The 20,909-nt window shown below is 44.0% G+C and overlaps 1 protein-coding gene across 1 annotated transcript in view; it reads right to left on the reverse strand.

The window, feature by feature from the left end:
- Positions 1-20,909, reverse strand: part of LOC109898058 (transforming growth factor beta receptor type 3) — a 132,253-nt gene that overhangs the window by 23,237 nt on the left and 88,107 nt on the right. The window contains exons 8-16 of the mRNA XM_020492823.2: positions 16,976-17,165; positions 14,097-14,392; positions 13,362-13,517; positions 11,985-12,155; positions 11,138-11,341; positions 9,594-9,887; positions 8,392-8,527; positions 2,860-2,901; positions 2,563-2,670 (exon numbers count right to left, since the gene is read on the reverse strand). Of these exons, the coding sequence (XP_020348412.1) occupies positions 2,563-2,670; positions 2,860-2,901; positions 8,392-8,527; positions 9,594-9,887; positions 11,138-11,341; positions 11,985-12,155; positions 13,362-13,517; positions 14,097-14,392; positions 16,976-17,165 (1,597 nt within the window). The remainder of the gene's footprint in view (positions 1-2,562; positions 2,671-2,859; positions 2,902-8,391; positions 8,528-9,593; positions 9,888-11,137; positions 11,342-11,984; positions 12,156-13,361; positions 13,518-14,096; positions 14,393-16,975; positions 17,166-20,909) is intronic.

A 20,909-nucleotide genomic window follows, 5' to 3' on the forward strand; every position in this document is an offset into this window, starting at 1 on the left:
ATGTCGTCCTCAAAACCATTTCAATATGTAACTGTATGGATCCCCCCCCCCTCACTACCGTTACCCTACTGCTACTACATTTTCCTGTATCTGACACGCATCTCTGTAATGACCTCACCTAGATTAGATCAACTTTATTATCCCACCTAATTAAATTCATTAGAACTCCTTGATTCTATTCATGAAGAGATTTCAGTTTCCCACTGAGAACACATCATGGATTGGTGAAGAGGGGCCAACAACAGCATAGTAGGCATACAGTACACATGGCTGGCTCAACCGGCGGGGAGAATACAGTACTGCTCTGTGCTATACAGTACTGGTCTGTTCAGAGGGTTCTATCTAGATGGGTTCTACCAAGAACAATTTTATAATCTGAAAAGGTTCTTCCTAGAACCGTCTATGAAGGGTTCTACCGGGAAGCTTATCATCTTTGGAGGGTTCATCCTAGAAACCTCTACGAACAGTTCCACTAGCCTTATTACCCTTTAAAATGTAATTATTTATGACAATACATTTCATTTTAAAAGGCCTTACTTTGAGGGCCTAGTTGTACCCTAACACAGGGGTGTTAGGAATCTCCTGGTTTACAGGCCACATCAGGCCTGCAAGTCACATTATGCTGGCTTGCAAAGTGATGTGTAATTACTATTGGAATCCAGACAGAGTTAGGATATCCAACAAGTGGAATTGTTAATCACCCGCAACCTGCATTCTAAAAGGCTGCCGGGGTAGGTGTTACGGTTTTCTAGGTGTGGTGAAGGAGAGTCGGACCAAACTGCAGCGTGTCGATTGCGATCCATGTTTAATCAAAGCAAGAAACGAAACCGAAACAGCCTATCTGGTGCAAACTAACAGAGAGTACACATAGGACACTAAGGACAATCACCCACGACAAACTCAAAGAATATGGCTGCCTAAATATGGTTCCCAATCAGAGACAACGATAAGCACCTGCCTCTGATTGAGAACCACTCCAGACAGCCATAGACTTTGCTAGATAACCCACTAAGCTACAATCCCAATACCACCACCAAAACCCCAAGACAAACACACCACAATTACAAAAACCCCATGCCACACCCTGGCCTGACCAAATACATAAAGATAAACACAAAATACTTTGACCAGGGCGTGACAGTAGGGAAGATTAGATGATTGATGTCGTCTCAGTATTCAAACTGGAACAACCATCTCAGTATAACGGGTGCAATATATTGGATTAGTTTAGGAAACTTTGTTATTTATCTTTGTGTAGCATAAAATGTATCAAACAATCAATGCAAAAAACACATATATTACAGTAAAACAAACAATTCTGTAAATCTCCCTGCCATAAAGCATGCTGGGAAATAGGATATATGGTTCTATGTAGAACCTTTCTTGCCTTCCAAAGAATCCTTCTTACATCATCAAAGAATGCTTTCTTCCCCCAAAAATGTTCTTAGGATGTTAAAGGTTCTAGGTAGAACCTTTTGCCTTACAAAGAACTCTTGTATTCCAAAAAGCTAAAACCCTATCCCCCCACAAAGAACCCTTTTGGAACCCTTTTTTTTAAGAGTGTATGCTGCTGGGGTCCTCAGCACAGAACCCACTGATCCTGTTTATGAATGATTTTACTGTGTTCTGTGTAGAACACATCAGGAATGAATGAAGAGGGGTCACCAACATAATGGCAGGCCAGGCAGATCCACGGTCAGCCAACCAGCAGACAGGCCTGTTCTGTTCTACAGTATGCGCTAGAGTGTCCTCTGCAGACTTCAGGGACCACTAAACTTCCTACTAAAGGTCAGCAGGGATCAGAGTTCACCAGAATGGGGGTGCTGGAGGGGAAGGTATTGGCGTCTAACGGACAGATTGTGTCTCTCTTCCTGCGAGCGCACCACAAAACGGACAGGGGAAATTCCAGCTTCCAGCCAGTCCCCTCTCTGTCCGAGCAGAGGCCATTGTGTCCGAGAATACTCACTGACCACCCCACAGGACCTAAGACCCATTCAAAGGCAGGAAAGAGAAGAGACGCTTACGCTGACAAACAGGATATATTTACAGTAGAGGAGTCAATGTGTTATTGTTAACTCGCCTCTGTCAGCTCTTGGATGTTTTCCGATTATAGAATAGCAGCATTCTGGTGTTTAGGACATTCTTTAGGATGGTCTTATCTTTCCATCAGAGTTGGGCTCAATTTGTATTGAAGCCAGTCAATTCAGGAAGTGATTTGAATGAAAAATTCAGAAATGTTAAAAACTATTGAAATAACTAGCTTCTACTTTTCAGTTCATTTTTATTTATTTATTTTTGAACGTTCCAACGAGGGTCTACGTTCCAAACTAGCATAGCACTAGTGAATGTTCCATTCCACTTGAAATGAAGTAATATATTGGGTATACATTCTAAGTAGTATGCCAGTGTAGATGTAACTGTATGATGTATTTATTTATTTAACCATTATTTAGGCAGGGAGTCCCATTGATACCAAGGTGTCTTTTTAAGGAAGCCCTGCATGGCAAGACCTACCTTTGTCTCCAGATACAGTAGGTAAAAGGACAGGTCAGAATGACGTACCTGTATGAGAGTAGATGAACCACAGGGCTCCGGTCAACAGGGCCCCGATCACAAATGCGGCGAAGGCGATCCCAACCACAGTCGGGGTGTCCAACACATACAAAACAGCTGAGGGAGAGAAAAGGCCGATTTGTTTTATTCAACAGCATTTCTTTTTCTCTGGACATGACCGTATGGAAACAAGTTATATGCACATGACATAACTCAATCTGGTCAACAGTTATTTTGTCAAAGTTATTTAATATCCTGACATACAAAAACCATTGGTTTAGAATCTCCTAGCAACGATTGACTTACTTTCCCCTGGTGGGTCAGGAGGGCCCGTGCGGGTGGGAGGCACTGAAACATAAAACACAGAACAACAATGTAACACATTTGTAGATGCATGAAAACACCACATCTCAACTACGTGTTGAAGCGTCAAGAACACTTGCTGTGACGTAAAGTGCCAGTGCCTATGAATGGAAGCTGAGCAACCCAATGGACATAACTACCTTGGGATAACCAGATCCTGAAAATGACATTGTGCTGATAACTGTAGTTCTAATGAATGTGATACAGAGATCTGATGCAACTCAATGCAGTTCCAGTAGCTAACTAACAGAAACTTAAGTCTATGGCTCAAATGGCACCCTATCCCCCAATAAAGTACATTTCTTTTGGCCAGAGCCCTATGTGCCCTGGTCATAAGTAGTACACAATCAAAGGAATAGAGTGCAGAGATGAACCTGTTGACTTCTAACAGTTCTCAGCTTACTTCTTCATTTCCGGTCATCTGGATGGCTTTCAAAAGTCAAATTAGCTTCTAATTACTCCTGAACAAACAATACAATGGTGCTTATTGTGTAGAGGCGAACTCAAGAGCAGGCTTGGTCCGGGTCCAAGACTCCGGCACAATGAACAGCTATTCTGGGAAAGAACACCTTTGGATTTTCATTCCCTCGTGACAGACGATGACAGAACCATCACAGGAGATTTTGGTAACACGACAGCCCCCCTATCTTCAACCCTCCATCCCTTTCCCCCTCCCCTCCAAACCGCTCCATGACAGTCCCCCTCCATTTCCCAATCTACCCCCCCCCCCCCCCCCCATCCCTCCCTCCCTCCAACTCCTCCTCCTCTCCAGTCTTATCTGTTCCTTTCGGCCTGTTATGTAGAGAATGCAAAGCTGACCCGTTAACACCCAGAGACGCCCAACGAGTTCCAGGTCAGAGGAAAGGATAGAGGATCCTCTGTGATTAAAGGAGTTACATTAACCACTACTCGTGGAGATTTGTTTTACAGTACTGTTGTAGTTTATGAATTATGAAACAACGTATGAAAAGACCATAGCAGAAGAACTTTCTAAGCCAGGTCAGACTATGAATGGATAGACCCCACCTCTGTTGGGGTTTTGGGCCGGCTGAGATTCCGAGTATGGGTGAGAGCTCTGAGGTTCCGTGTAAGGGTCACTGCCCTGTTCCCGCCTAGCCTCGCCCGCCCATGTGCTCTAATAAAGATGGTTGAGTGGTCAGCTGTGTCTTCCTCCCAGACCAACTCTGCAACTAGCACATCTGACAACAGTATGAAAGACACCCTGAGGTCCAACCATTCTCAATGTAAGAAGCAAAGCTTTGTTCTTCATACTTATGTAGCTTTCACAATGATCTCAGCTCCGCTACATGTGAGAGAGGAATGGCGAGAGAGAGGGGGAGAGAGTCAGAGTGAAAGACAGAAAGGAAACTTAAGGCATGGCAATGTTCTCATCTCCTTATGCTCTAGGCACAGTTGACCCTGAAACGATAGCCGCTCAATAGAATCAACGTCATTTGCTTGCCCAGACTTTGCGGTTTACAGAGTGGAACAGAAAAACACTCCTTCGGTGGTGTGGTGCCTTGTTTCTCTTAACCTCTGAACCCTGAACTCCAACCCGTCTCCCCAAAGTGTGTAGAATTGACAAATGGAGTCCCTGTGAGATCCTTGACTTCCGAGGTCTGTATTCAGATAAACGATATGCCAGTTGACTTGGTTGCAGAACTTACTGTCAGTCAGTCAGCTAACAGGCACTCAGTCAGACAGTTTTATGTGTTGTATAATTTCTGTACTGAAAACAAGTCAAATGAAGGCATAGGGAGATATGGAACAGGGTATTCAAAATGGCGGTGCTCTAACAAAGTTGGCTGTTGACTGAAAGCTTAGCAAATTATATTTTATCTGAAGCTTAGCACTGAAACCTGCATCTGATTCAAGTGTGGGGAGACTTATTTTCGTAGCTCAAGGTTCTTACCACTATTCAACAGTACTCACTATCTGTGTTCGAATACCCATACTAACATACTGTATACTACATACTTAATGACAATATACTACTAGTTAATTTTAGTATACTGTAAACGAACGGTATCCTTTCAGTTGAGCATACTAGCGCTTCAGCTGTCTACTGGAAGGTGATGCTGTTGCTATGCAACCTCTCGCTAGCTTGTTAGCATAAAAAATTACTAGCTAGACATCTTCCGATCTTCCAATCTGGAGTGCCAGAGTGCGCTCAAAAATTCAGAGCATTGTCAGATTGTCTGTTCGTAAATTCAGAGCCTTTAGCTCTCGGAATGTTCAGAGCGCAAACGACGCTCTGGCCGTGGAGTAGGGTTGATCAAAGCGTTCTCGTCTCACAACGGTAGTCAAGCACCCAAGCTAATTTCCAGACACGAATGAGAGAACACCTCACTCTGGCCATTTTACTCGCCCTAGCAGAGCTGGTTAGGCTGTTTTCAATAATCATTGGGTAGTTAGTTAGATAGCATATAGTTAATATACTGGTAAGTTCAACAATGTATTAGTAGCCAACTAACGTTAGGTAGCTAGCTAACATACAGGTACATACTGCTGTAATGATATGCTATGCGGTTCGCAAGGATAGCGTAGCTAACAAATGATCAGCTAACATAACGTGTAACGTAACTTATTTGAAAAGTCATTACTTTATTACATTGCTCAACATTTTCATAAAATTTGTCTTAATTAGTTAAAGCAATTCATTTTTATCCGTTCTCGTCGAACTTTGGCTGCATAGTTTCACTGTACTAAAACTTGACATTTGTATTTAACCTACTGAAGAAATACTAAAAGTGCACATTTTCCAGGACCTGTAGGTAGGTATAACTGGATTCTGAAAGGAGAGTTCAGAGCTTCTGGTATATGCAAATTAAATACTGTAGTACTTACTGAAGTGTTTTTGCAGACTATGGCATTTTTGCAGACATTACTGTAGTATTTACTACTGCTTATTTTTTGGGGATAAAACTGTTGTATTTACTATAGTATTCTACAGTATAATATAACATTCTATAGTAAGTATTACACATGATCAAGGGATACTGCAGTGTGTAGTATAGTATTCTACAGCATACTACAGTTTACTATAGAATTCTATAGTAACTATTGTAATATTCTATAGTAAACTGTAGTATTTTTTCATGTGGGTAACTAGGGGGAAATTGATGATTTTGTTAACCATTCCTTACGCTCGCAGTTCCATAAAAACTTTGAAAATGTATTGATGCTGTGAGGCAGTAAATGTACCTTTGATGGCTGAGCTTTGAGGCATTTATGTTCTTCCGTGCACCAAACTGCCCTCTTTGATTTGGAGATCAAGCTGAACTCATTGGGATCCTGTCCAGTGCAGGACTCCAGCTGCTTAGAGATGCCTTTGTATTAAAATCATGGTTTCTAAGCCCAGCAGTCTTTTTTTCATTTAGATTTTTTGGCATATCTGTGCTTACTTAAACACATGCACCGGAACATTTGCATAATGTACTATATAGGGAACAGGGTGCCGTTTCTGACGCAGCCTGAGTCTGTGGCCAATATTCAGGCCCTGCAGTGGCATGGTTCTCATTCCTTAACACAGGCCAAATCAAGTCCATTATTAAACACTCCCCAAGTCCCCATTACTGTTTGCCATGCTTCATTTGCTCTGGGCACAATGGCAGCTCTTAGTGATTAACACAGTATGATTCAATCTGTGAGTCAAGTATTGCATCCTAAATGGCAGCCTATTCCTTTTATAGTGCACTACTTTTGACCAGGACCCATAGGGAATAGGGTGCCATTTGGGACGTAACTTGTGAGTCAAAGGGGGTTAACTCATCCCACCCACCGACCACAGTCCACTTGTTGATGTAATCACCCCATAAGGGGAAGCTGATTGGAAAAGCCATGGCAGTGAAAACAGCAAATAGGCTCTCATGATATCACCCCATCTATGGTTTAGATCATAATGGGTGCAATGTGATGTTTGGTATCAGAACTCCCTGGACCAGCCAGCCTAACGACGCATGGACCACAACACACACGCCCGCACACAACTGCCGTTTTATCAGAATTTTTTTCTGTTTTGTCCTCTGTTATGTGAGTGATCCTGGGACTGCATGATTCCAGGACCTCCCCAGTCTACCCCACCCTCTGATCACACACACCCATACACACACACAGCCCTCTGTGCCTGACGGAGTAAGTGAAAAAGCATTTGACTAATGCAGCGATGAGGAGGCCTCTAGCTCTGGATACACTCCCAAAGCTAGCGAGAAGACCACTCCTCTCCCTCCCTCCCTCCTCCTCCTCCTCCTCCTCTCTACCGGGAAGGGGAGGCCACAGAGAAGGGCTAAATGAAAACAACTGGAGCTGCGTGCTGGATGGATGTGGATGACTCGTCTTTTTCCATTCCTTCTGCACAGTATTGCTTGGTAGAACTGTGGTAGAACTGGAATGGGGCCTCAGCCCTAGCAGCAAGCCCCCCAAACCCAAGCTATGCTCCAATGAGCACACTTACACCACCCCCCCCCCCCCCCCCCCCACACACACACACACACCACACACAAATAAACTCCAGATGCAGGGAGGCACGGGGGTGGAGGGAGGATGCGATGCGCTTTGCATTGTGACTTGAACAGTTTTCTCTGCCTCTCTTCCTGCAGAACTGAAGTTGGTTTTCTCTGGGATGTCCTTCCTGCCACCCAGTTCTCTTATTTACTCTGTCTTCCTGTTCTTCTTCAATGACCCTCAACACAGCTCTGTCTCCTCTGGCCAACTGGCTCAGCTCTCTGCATGTGTCTTCGTCAGGCAGGCTGCACATACAGTATGTCTCAGTTAACACTTTCTCCACAGACATTCATATATATATATATATTTTTTTAAATGTAACCTATATTTAACTAGGCAAGTCAGTTAAGAACAAATTATTATTTACAATGACGGCCATATAATCTTAGAATGAGACGTTCAGTATGTCTCGCGAGACTACACTAAGATTATACTCTGATACAGTGTTGTAGTACTCGAGTCCAGGATTCGGACTTGACTCGGACTCAAGTCACGATTATCATGACTCGTGACTCGACCAGTGGTGACTCAGACTTTGACTAAAATTTGATTTGATTTGTTGTCAGAAAATCTCTCTATCTTGCATAATTCAACATATTAGCTACAACAGAAAATGTTAGATGGCTGTATTACCTATTTAGCGTTACAAATGTGCAACACTAATATCTTTTAAAAAAACTAATTAAATGGTTGGACCGCAGCTTTTAGCACTATCAAGAGACTCGTGGCTTGAGTATAAAGGAATCGAACACTAGGGACATGGGACTCGACTCGGACTCCAGGTTTAGTGACTTGACTACATCACTGCTCTGATGTATTGGGAGTAAGGGAAGAAGGGAAAGAGGGAATGAGTACTTTCAAGTACTTCTTACTCCAGCATATTTATGCCATCCTCCCCATATATTCTGGATAAGCTGGTTCATCATTGCATATGAGGTCTGTACAGTACGTTAGCTTTCTTAGTCCACTCACCTGGTCCCTCCTTCTCCACTGTGTCATGTCCTTCCACCACCACCACCAGGGTCTTGGTAGAAGTCTTGGCGTTCATCATCATGGCTAGGATGATCTCTCCGTTGACAGACGTACACGCCTCGTCCGGTTCTATACACTGCATGGAGAGAAACACAATAGGACCACTGAGGAATCCCCGATAACTCAGCCTTGGATTTCATATATCATATGAACTTTTAATGCATTTAATTCCTTTCATATGTAAACATGTAAACATTTTCCCATTAAAATGTACAGTTTCTTGTATGATTTACTTATCAGCCATGAGATTGTTACATGTATTCATATGATCAAAAGCAGTTCATAAGACCAATCGATACATCAAATCTCTACACCATTGCCCAAGACCAAGCATCCCTTTTGATCTTTGACCACACATATAATTTATGGGAAATCATACCTAGTGAAAACTTGTGTTCCTTCCCTTGATCCCTATACTGTGAGTCAGTTTGGAGCCCCAGTCTGACTCTGAATCAGTTTTAATGTAGAATACCATCAGAGACCCAGATAGAGGGTGGCTGGGGAGCACTGAGCAGAAAGAACTGCTTGGAAAAGGTTATGAAAGTGCAATGACATAGCAGAGATAGAAAGAGTGGGAGGGAGCGAGAGAGAGGCTACATTACAGCGAGGCAAAGGAAGGAAAAGTGAAGTGACACTTGAGCTAGTGGCTTGTTTTGGTTATACAGATGGTTACTTAGGAAACCTTAAGTAGATGTATGCTTCCTGCTTCTGGTTCAGAATGGATTGAGACTGGCAGATTGTGCAGCAGGCCTAGCTTGGTGCCAAGTCTCCGCAGACTGGAGCCCAGACCTAACCTACGCTAGATGCTGCTCAAATGACCATAAAATGTATGAATCATTGCACAGACCACAGATTCAGGTCATGCCAGTTGAGTCTATGTTACTTGAAGTAGGGCCTTGAAAGAGGCAGATGGTTTGGCAGTGGCACAGCCGGCTCTGGACAACACCTGGGTTCCAGGGTTCAATCCCTGGGCCGACCTCCACAACTCTTCATACTCCCCCTTTCTATTCAAAACATACAGTAAATCTATCCCAATAAATAATATTACTGATATCAAATCAAAATTCTAAGCTTCTCTCTTGTACTTTGTTTCAGAGGTCGTAGCGTACAGGATGAACAGACACGAAAGAAAAACAACGTACCATAGCCCGTCCCTGGTTGTTGTGGGGTCTCTTGGAGCAGAGAGACATTTCACAGTGCAGAAACAGCAACGATTCGTTGAAGGATGAGTTGAAGGTGAAGCTGAACCTCTTCCTGTCGGTCTGGGAGTGGGGAATAGGGAGGTCTCTCTGAGGGTAGTACTTGACCGTGTTGTCCGTAGGGCAGATGTTCTCGATCAGGGTGTAGTAAGACGGGATGTTCGGGTTGGAGTTGGCAGAGATGAAACAGGTCTGGATCATGAACCCTAGCTCTGGGTCGACTTTGAAGGCCCCAATCTGAAGCACGGAAGAAAAGAGAAGGGAAAAAAATAGTGTCATTTTTTATAAAAACAATAAACTCAAGTCATACAAATGTCAGCAATGTGTGCAGGCTCCAATGATTTTATTGTTGAAACCTCTCATCGACGTCGTCAAATTGACAAACTATCGGTTTCGGCCTGCAAAGTTTTGTGAAGAGCACCATCTTGGCATACGTCAGTACAATCTCTGTCAGTCCAGGACCTGACAATTTGTTTTAACACAGAGAACAAGCAAAATGAACACTATCAGTGTGTTATCAAGTCCAAGAATCACAAATCCTGAAGCGGATTTCAGTCCCTTCAAAACATTTTAAGAGGATCTCTCCGACGGCAGACCACAAAGCATTTCCATGAGATATTATCCCTCTGCTGCTTTTTTGTCCTTTTCTTCCACTGAAAACCTAAATGTGTTTTTCTGTTTTGTGTCGGTGCCATCACCATGACAAGGTTGTCAAAAAGCTTGCCCAGTCAAAAGCACAGACACAGACATGCATGCACAGGCACACACACACGCCACTTTCAAAATGACAGCTTTCATGCTCGACAGGGACTTAAACACAACAGCAGTTTCCTACACACCTTAGTTTGGGCCATAGTCTCAGGGACCAGGACAGGGCATGGCAGGTCTCATCCCAGTGTGAGAGGTGTGGATGTGGGAGAGAGTGGGCTCAGTATGAATCTCTAGCTTTTCTTACACAACCTCCCTGTAGGACCTGTCTAGTAATAATTGTTCAGGACTATTTGCAAGGTACATTCTGGACTTGCCAGACAGAATAAATAGAAGTGCCATATGTGCCAGGACACTGAGGGGAGGACAGAGACCATGGCTGCGGGGAAGCTAACAGCAGAAAGAGGAGATGTTCCCTTTATATTCTCCCGACTCAGACCAAATATCAACGGACACCGTGGAAGCTAAAACATTCAAAGATGAAAGTAGACCCGACAGTCCAGACACAGCGTACACACAGAACAGTCCTCACTGTTGTTTTGACAGGCCTCATATCTAAGAGAGACAGGAACACGAACACACACACACACACACACACACACCTTGTGAAATCGCTCCGACAATTCAGGTTCTAACATCTAGCCTACTAACTATCTTCATCTGAGCGAATCACAAACAGCCAACAAATACAACAGACACACTGTATTACTTCAATACATTCCAAACGGTTACAGCCAGCCTGGTACAGTGCATTTGTAGTAGTTCGCTGCTCCATTTACCTCTACGAAGACCTGTTTATTTTTGGAAACGGTGTGGAAGGCCTGGGTTGAAGGATAGCGGAAGAGTTGGGTGTTGTACAGCTCCATGTTGAACATCACGTCGGTTCTGACTGGTTCCTTAGCTGCTGGGGCGAAGTGGGAAAACGATCCTGATGATCCTGATCCTCCTAGGGTGTTCTGGTTCTTTCTGTAGGTGCAGTTGAACTGGGGGAGGGGGACAGAAAAGGAGAGACAGCCAATCAAAACAGTTGAACTGGGGGAGGGGGATGGAGAGGGAGAGACAGCCAATCAAAACAGTTGAACTGGATAGAGAAGGAGAGACAAGCCAATCAAAAATATATATAATTCGGCAGGAATTAAACAAATAGCCCAAGGCAGATAAGTCAAAGTTGAAGTTGAAGCCGAAATTGAGGATAGTAACTGCCGATCTGACGTTCAGAGGATAGGATTTTCAGAGGATTTTTTTGCAAAAAAAGTCACCCGGCAAAAAAATAACAAAAGAGTAAATTGGGTCGGCGCACGACGGCAGCCATATAGTACGGCGCCATCTATAAGATGGGAGTCAATTTATTTATGATTAGTGGTCTGGTCTTGACTCCCAGCTCTCCCAAACCCAGGCAGGCCCTGTCATGCAAAGCTGCACTCTTAATTCCTTTTTCATTTAGCCTCAATTTAACCAGAATAACCTCCCTTGAGGTTAAAAACCAACCTCTTTTTTCGAGGGAGACCTAATAATCATAATTGAGAGAGTCATATAGCTAAATGTCTTACCAGAATGGATGACCTGTGTTCTGGTCCTGAGAGAGAGTGAGTCATATAGAATTGAAACATATTATAGATGTCTTACCAGAATGGAGGATCTGTGATCAGAATCCGTGGTGTGCCCCAGGAAAGCAGCCCTCTCCAGCCTCTCCAGCTCATCTGCCTCCCCAGGGAAGGTCACGTCTCCGGACTCTAGATCCTCGTCATCTGGGGGACCACCACTCCCATCCTTAGGCTCAGCAGGACTTATCAAGATCTGGATGTCAACCACAGCGGAGTTGAACACATCAGTGAACACAGTTCAGATACTGCATGCGTCCCAAATGGCACCCTAGCTATTCCCTTTATAGAACACTAACTTTGTCAGGGCTCTGGTATAAAGCAGTGCACTATATAGGGAATAGGGAGCCATAAGAGACACACCCCAGGACACTTTCCCAGTGATCGGCGCCAAACTATTTTCCAATAATTGTCTGTGTGTGAATGGTGTTGCTTCATTCAAGGGCCCAGGACACCAGTGACAGGGCTCTGATCTGAATCTAGCTGCCAAAACATTCTGCAACAGATGAGCTGGAATTAAAAACGTGGGAACGTCCAGAGATTTCAACAGTCCAGAGCTCTCTCAGGCAGACCCTGTGAAGCATATTTCTCATTTTGTCAGTTTAAAGAAACAAGGGAAGCCTGCTGTGTACTTCAGACGTTTACAGGGTCAAAGGTGAGTTAGGGGTGGAGGACACGGGCTAAATTAGGTGAATTATTATCATTGCCATTTCATTTATTCTGGCTGGTGTGTAGATAAGTAATTAAAACACCTTATCGAAGAATGGGACAAACAAGGACCATACAAGGATATGGGGCTTTGATATATTGAGAAACAGATCAATTAAGATTCATTTGTTTTGACCATAGGGGTCTGAGAACTTTGGGTGTGTGCCTGTTATTTCTAATCTGTATTTGGACCCAAATGTGTTTTGTAACTTGTACTAAATTTGCTACGAAAATGATTTAATAGATCCGCGGAGAAGTGATTTATTGTTGCTTGTTAGTGAAAGCACATGTTGCATTCCATGTTAATGATAAACTCTGCTCAGAAAGGGTTTGACGGTAATACTGAACCTCATAACATTTTCATAGTGTTGTCTTAAATTTTTCCCTGGGTGCTTCTCCCATGCTTTCAACAGAGATAACTGAGTAACAGGCTAGTGTTGGGGCATACAGCACTCATAGGGCTGGTTTCCCGGACCCAGATTTATCCTAATTCTGGACTAAAAACTATTTTAAATGGAGATATTCCATTGAACCTTCGTTTTCAGTCCAGGAGTAGGCTTATTTGGGTCCAGGTTGCTTAATAAATGTTCAGGCTTCACAAGACTTGGGAGTATGGTAATGCAAGACTAGCGTCTGGAAAACTGTCCCTCGATTCGTTTTTGTAGATGCTGTAGCCATTGTGTGTGGTACTCACTGAGTTGATGTAGAGGACCATAGAGCTGGGGTGCATGGGGTACTTGGTTGTCTGACAGCCCTCCAATGGCGTCTCTAGGGTGTAGTGGGTGGAGTTAACCGTTGCTTTGCATTCTGGGTCTTGAAGAGTCAGGTTGGCATTACCATAACCACTGGCCTGAGGAAAGAGACAAACGTAAGTAATATAAAGTCAATTAATAAAGCCTTAAAAAACGTATTTTTTATTTTTTAATGTCAATCAATAATCTAGAATATTTGCAATAAAATAAAATCATGATCAACAAATCATCTCAATACTGTCAGAAGAGGTTCCTGAGACACAATGTGGCACTATACTTCATTGGCATTAGACGTCACTATTCCACTATACAGCACAGACTACTTCTCGGTGTGATATTAAGTTCCCGGAAGACATAAAAACCACAGGATGGTCCAACTCTAACCATAACTATCCCTAATTGCAGTGTGTGTCTTTTAATACACTGTGATGTGGTCTGTTGTGTTCTGCCTGCTTCACTGTAGGGCACACATGCACACACACAATAGCACAACACAGTAGCGCACACACACACACACATGTTGAAAATACACACAATTCATTCAACTCCATACCAGTCACTATTACGGAAAGAGGAAGACTCAGAGATAAACCAAGTCTGTCTTCTATTGCAGACACAATTAGTCTTATTGATAAACCAGTTGGCTGTCTACTACAGTACACTATCCATCCACTCACCTCCAGACTCTCTCTGTCGATGCTGACCACCATCCTGTTCTCCTCACACTGAACACTGAGCCCCACACTGAGGGTCCCCTGCTGCTCCTCAGGCTCCCCACCCTGCTCCCCTCCCAGCCAGGAAGGGTCCTCCAGGGACAGGTAGGGCAGGCCATGCTCCTTGGGTGGGGGGAAGGGGAAGGGCAGGCCACCGGAGCGTGAGGCAGCACCCCCCGGACCACCAGACAGGAGGGGGTTGGTGTCCCACGGGATAGACAGGTCTGGAAGGAACATGGACTCCAGGGGATCTAATACATCTGGAAGTCACAGAACACACACATTTTAGTCACAGAGACAAACGCACAAATACGTGAGTACACTCACAGACTGGAAAGAAGGGACAGACAGACAGACAGACAGACAGACGCCTCTATTAAAGTGTCATCTGGTGGTTTTAGAGCCATGGAAATTACACGGAGCAGAAACTGGCCCAAGATTTGGCGATATTGTTTTCATAAGAACAGTTCAACTGTGATGGTCTGTGGTAGACATTCATTATTTAACAGTTAAATACATTATAACAATGTATGCTCATGAAAAATGCCTATAAATCAAAGCATAACTCAGTTATTTACATCGTAGATATCTTTATTGAATTGACTAAACCTAGGTCTGTTTGTCATACATGATCTACCGTATTAGTTTAATTACAGTCAACTTTAGTCAGACACACACACAAACGCACATAAACGTGCGTACACTCAGACACCTACACCATGCATGCACACACTCAGAGGGACAGAGAAAGAAGAGGGAGAGAGCGAGAGAAAGAAAGAAAGTAGGGAGAGCGAGACAGAGCGAGAGTGAGAGAGAGCAAGAGCGAGAGAGAGCAAGAGCGAGAGAGAGCAAGAGCGAGCGAGCGACAGAGAGAGAAATAGCAAGAAAGAGACAGAGAGAGAGAGGCCTCTGTTAAAGTGCAATCTGGTGGTTTTAGAGCCATGGAAATTGCACAGAGCAGAAACTGGCCCAAGTTTTGTTGATATTGTCTTCATAAGAACAGTTCAACTGTGATGGTCTGTGGTAGACATTCATTATTTAACAGTTAAATACATTTCTAACAATGTATGCTCATGAAAAATGCGTATAAATCAAAGCATAGCTAATGTGTTTACATTGTAGATATCTTTATTTCATTGACTAAACCTAGGTCTGTTTGTCATACAGTGGAGCAAAAAAGTATTTAGTCAGCCACCAATTGTGCAAGTTCTCCCACTTAAAAAGATGAGAGAGGCCTGTAATTTTCATCATAGGTACACTTCAACTATGACAGACAAAATGAGAAAAAAAATCCAGAAAATCACATTGTAGGATTTTTAATGAATCTATTTGCAAATTATGGTGGAAAATAAGTATTTGTTCAATAACAAAAGTTTATCTCAATACTTTGTTATATACCCTTTGTTGGCAATGACAGAGGTCAAACGTTTTCTGTAAGTCTTCACAAGGTTTTCACACACTGTTGCTGGTATTTTGGCCCATTCCTCCATGCAGATCTCCTCTAGAGCAGTGATGTTTTGGGGCTGTTGCTGGGCAACACGGACTTTCAACTCCCTCCAAAGATTTTCTATGGGGTTGAGATCTGGAGACTGGCTAGGCCACTCAAGGACCTTGAAATGCTTCTTACGAAGCCACTCCTTCGTTGCCCGTGCGGTGTGTTTGGGATCATTGTCATGCTGAAAGACCCAGCCACGTTTCATCTTCAATGCCCTTGCTGATGGAAGCAGGTTTTCACTCAAAATCTCACGATACATGGCCCCATTCATTCTTTCCTTTACACGGATCAGTCGTCCTGGTCCCTTTGCAGAAAAACAGCCCCAAAGCATGATGTTTCCACCCCCATGCTTCACAGTAGGTATAGTGTTCTTTGGATGCAACTCAGCATTCTTTGTCCTCCAAACACGACGAGTTGAGTTTTAACCAAAAAGTTATATTTTGGTTTCATCTGACCATATGACATTCTCCCAATCTTCTTCTGGATCATCCAAATCCTCTCTAGCAAACTTCAGACGGGCCTGGACATGTACTGGCTTAAGCAGGGGGACACGTCTGGCACTGCAGGATTTGAGGCCCTGGCGGGGGTAGTGTGTTACTGATGGTAGGCTTTGTTACTTTGGTCCCAGCTCTCTGCAGGTCATTCACTAGGTCCCCCCGTATGGTTCTGGGATTTTTGCTCACCGTTCTTGTGATAATTTTGACCCCACGGGGTGAGATCTTGCGTGGAGCCCCAGATCGAGGGAGATTATCAGTGGTCTTGTATGTCTTCCATTTCCTAATAATTGCTCCCACAGTTGATTTCTTCAAACCAAGCTGCTAACCTATTGCAGATTCACACTTCCCAGACTGGTGCAGGTCTACAATTTTGTTTCTGGTGTCCTTTGACAGCTCTTTGGTCTTGGCCATAGTGGAGTTTGGAGTGTAACTGTTTGAGGTTGTGGACAGGTGTCTTTTATACTGATAACAAGTTCAAAAAGGTGCCATTAATACAGGTAACGAGTGGAGGACAGAGGAGCCTCTTAAAGAAGAAGTTACAGGTCTGTGAGAGCCAGAAATCTTGCTTGTTTGTAGGTGACCAAATACTTATTTTCCACCATAATTTGCAAATAAATCCATTAAAAATCCTACAATGATTTTTTTCTCTCTCATTTTGTCTGTCATAGTTGAATTGTACCTATGATGAAAATTACCGGCCTCTCATCTTTTTAAGTGGGAGAACTTGCACAATTGGTGACTGACTAAATACTTTTTTGCCCCACTGTACATGATCTACCGTATTAGTCTAATTACAGTCAAGTACTGGAACACAATTCTGAGTCTAATGTAAATGGCCTGGCGTATCTTACCTGGCTCCCTGAGCCTCAGGTTGAAGGTGTTAGCCACAGGGGTGTGGGTGTAGGAGGTGACCGGTCCATAGCTATGCTCCTCTGCCCACTTGATCAGGGCCTGAGAGCCAGATGGGAGGTGGTGCTTGGGGGTCTTAGACACCTCCATCAGCCTCTCTGTGTTGGGGCTCAGACTGATGGTATCTGACGTCTATTGGGGGAAAAAATACGAATTAACAGGCTTAGTAGCCTATACTGTATGGAAATATTGGTAGAGGAAATATTGGTAGAGGAAATATTGGTAGAGGCAAAACTACCAGCAATTGATTTTATTCAAGGAGTTTTTAATCAGTTATCAACAAAGAAAAAACTGCTATGAATTCTTCTTCTGAGAAACAGAACATCACAACCATATCTTACATGGCAGCACACTCTTTGTCATGATCATTTTTTACATGAACATTTTAGTCATTTAGCAAACACAGCGTTAAGTGCCTCAAGGGCACGCCGGCAGATTTTTCACCTAGTCGGCTCGGGGATTCGAACCAGCGACCTTTTGGTTACTGGCCCAATGCTATTAACTGGTAATCTACCTGCTGTCATCAGTCTTTTTTAATGTATATTTTTCATTTAACTTTTTCTCCCCAATTTCGTGGTATCCAATTGGTAGTTACAGTCTTGTCCCATCGCTGCACCTCCCCTACGGACTCGGGAGAGGCGAAGGTCGAGAGTCATCGGTCCTCCGAAACACGACCCTGCCAAGCCGTACTGCTTCTTGACACAGTGCTTGGTAAACCTGGAAGCCAGCCGCACCAACGTGTGGGAGGAAACACTGTCCAACTGACGACCGAAGTCTGCTTGCATGTGCCCGATACACCCCAAGGAGTTGCTAGAGCAAGATGAGACAAGGACGGCCGGCCAAACCCTCCCCTAACCTGGACAACGCTGCCTCATGTCCGCCGCCTCATGGGTCTCTCGGTCACAGCCGGCTGTGACAGAGCATTGGATCGAACCAGAGTCTGTAGTGACGCCTCAGCACAGCAATGCAGTGCCTTAGACCGCTGCGTCACTCGGGAGGCCCTTGCCGTCATCAGTCTTATACAAACCAAAGTGGGTGCTTTCTTCTTTTCTAGTTAGCAGCATTTACCAGTAATCTCTAGGTCTATGTTGGTTTCATTTCCTTTGTCTGACTGTATGAAATGGTAAAACTTCCCTATAGAGCTACAAAAGCCGGTGTGACCACAACCCACAATGAAAGTGTGAGAATATTAATTTTACTCTCATATCTTGAAAGAATCAAAGTCAAAAGAGACATTTTAGGTCTCGGCATGGAAAGGCCCTGACCAATGTAGCAGTGGTGAAGGGTCACGCACACACACACACGCACGTGCACACGCACGCGCACACACCAAAAGCCTGATCAATGGTGGGACTAAGTCTAATGTGTCAGATTTCTACCAGAATTCCTCATTAGTTCCCCAGTGTTCCATGCTGTATTATGTGAGGAGGGCTAATCCTTTCCCAAAGACATTTCCCACAGATCCACTCTGTCCAAAGTGGCATCCTATTCCCTATTTAGTGACCTACTTTTCCCCAAGGCTCATAGGTCTCTGATGAGAAGTAGTGCAGTATATAAGTAGTAGGGCATCATTTGGGATGCAGCTCCCCTCTGTCCTCTGGAGCAGGAGCAGAGCTGTGGCCAATCCTCTGACAGTAGCTAGCAATACTTTGATTTTACGAGGCTATCATATCACATACATAGCTGACATTCTCTGTTTTGAGATATTCACTCTGACACAGTGGCTGGTTCCCAAAGACAGATATTTATACTGGGACACACATGCAAAAGGAGGCTTGCAGGCAAGCACACTCACGATCACATGCACACACACTCACACACACAGCATTAAGTAAGCATTTTGTCAATGAAACCCTTGCTATGATACTGGGCAGTTTCAGTTTACTTTGGTCCTAGATTGATTAATGGGTTCTAAACTCAGAAATCAAAACCAGAAGTGAAAAACAAATCTGACCCATCATAACTGAACTCCTCCCAATGATTTATGCTGTTCTGAGTTCAGTACTGTACTCTATGTCTGGCCCTGGCCTGTAATTTCCTAGCCTGGTCCCAGATCTTTGTGCTGTCTTGCCAAATCCTATGGTCATTCATGCCAAATGTCATGTCATGCCAACAGATATGGGACCAGGCTAGTACCTTCGCAGTACAGTAAACTATAGGTCAGCAGCACAGCACATCGCTGACATGTGTTCCCAGTTTCCAGTCCCCTACTCCCCCTAATGTTTCTCTTAGAGTAGCCCACTACTGTAGCCAACCATAGCCCTGCTCTGCTGGTCTGATTGATTCAGTGACAGCCTAAAGGGCAGCTGTACAAACAGCCAGGCTGGCAGGCAGGCAGTGGATGGGGCTGAGCGTGGGCCTGCGTCCCAAATGGAACCCTATTCCCTATTTAGTGCACTGCATAAGGAATAGGATGCCATTTGGGATGCGGACTGAACTGAGCTGGCTGACTGGGAGAAGTGCAGAGTCATGGACTGGCCGAGGCACACACACACACACATACACACACAGTTTGCCTGCATGAGGATCACTGTTACAGAGTGTGGAACCAATCCAGAGAAGCAGGTATCTAGAGCCCATAAGACAACACACCTCCACTGAGGTCAGCAGTCAGCATAGCATAGGGACCATTGGAGACTCGTAGAGAAGATAGAGCGAAGGTCAGGCCAGGTTGGTTTGGGATAAATTGTGTCAATGTCACTTTGTTATAAATTAATAGGCAAAACACCTTTCATATCTACTAGGTATCTAATGGCTATGTGCTAAAGGTGTAAGGTGTATGACTTCTATTTAGTTTTTTAACATACATGTCTAGACTGAGTGGGAGGTAAACATGCAATGCCAGAGCAAATATGGTCATTGGATAATGTCCTACTGTTAACCTAAAACCAAATAAATCGTCCTTAGTGTAAGCCGTGTAAATTAGTGTATGTTTTTCAATGACTAGAACGGATTTAGTCAATTCTTTTTTTGAAAGCGTATACACGACCACAGTGTTTGTGGGTGTCAATGTTAACAAGTATGACACAATATTTAAATTCTACAGACAGATAGCCAGTCACTGAGGTACTACACAGTATTTGGGGAGTGATTGTGTCGTCACTGTTTTTGCAATGCAATCCACATAGATGGGGAATTAGGGTGCTATTTAGGATACAAACAGGGCCTGAAGCCAGCAACACTCATCATTCACATTATGATGGAAAGCAAACAGGTCAGGCTGTGCGAGGCTGTGTGCACAATGAAAATACAGTTTGTGTGAACCTGGCCTATGAAAATATATCGTATCGCCTCCCCTCCTCCTCTCTTCCCCCTCTCCCCTTCTCATTCAATACGATGACAACCCTTGGAGCTGTCAGCATGATATTTCACAGTTCATCTCTTTATCCCTCCATCCCTCGCTCCCTCCCCTGCAGGCAGGCTGAAACCAGGTGCCACTTCAACACTCCTCGGATTGTGACAAATGTATCGGTCAGCAGCGAAAAGTGGGGACATGCCCGTCTGTCCGCTGTGCCTGTCTAGTCATGTGTTGTGACATGGATCCTCTGCCTGTCTCCCCAAATACCATTCGTGCCATTGTGATCAGTGGAGGCTGCTGAGGGGAGGACAGCTCATAATAATGTCTGGAACGGAGCTAACGGAATGGCATCTAACACGTGGAAACCATGTGTTTGATGTACTTGAATCCATTCGACTGATTCCACTCCAGCCATTACCACGAGTCCGTCCTCCCCAATTAAGGTGCCACCAACCTCCTCTGATTGTGATGCGTTACTCAGACAGTGAAAAAAGATCTTGGCAGTTAACATCTGAAAGTTGAACTACTCAATAGAAAAGAAAACGCTCAATAGCAGTCTTGCCACTTGGTTTGCTAGA

This window comes from Oncorhynchus kisutch, linkage group LG10 (assembly GCF_002021735.2).
Source record: "Oncorhynchus kisutch isolate 150728-3 linkage group LG10, Okis_V2, whole genome shotgun sequence".
NCBI lineage: Eukaryota > Metazoa > Chordata > Actinopteri > Salmoniformes > Salmonidae > Oncorhynchus > Oncorhynchus kisutch.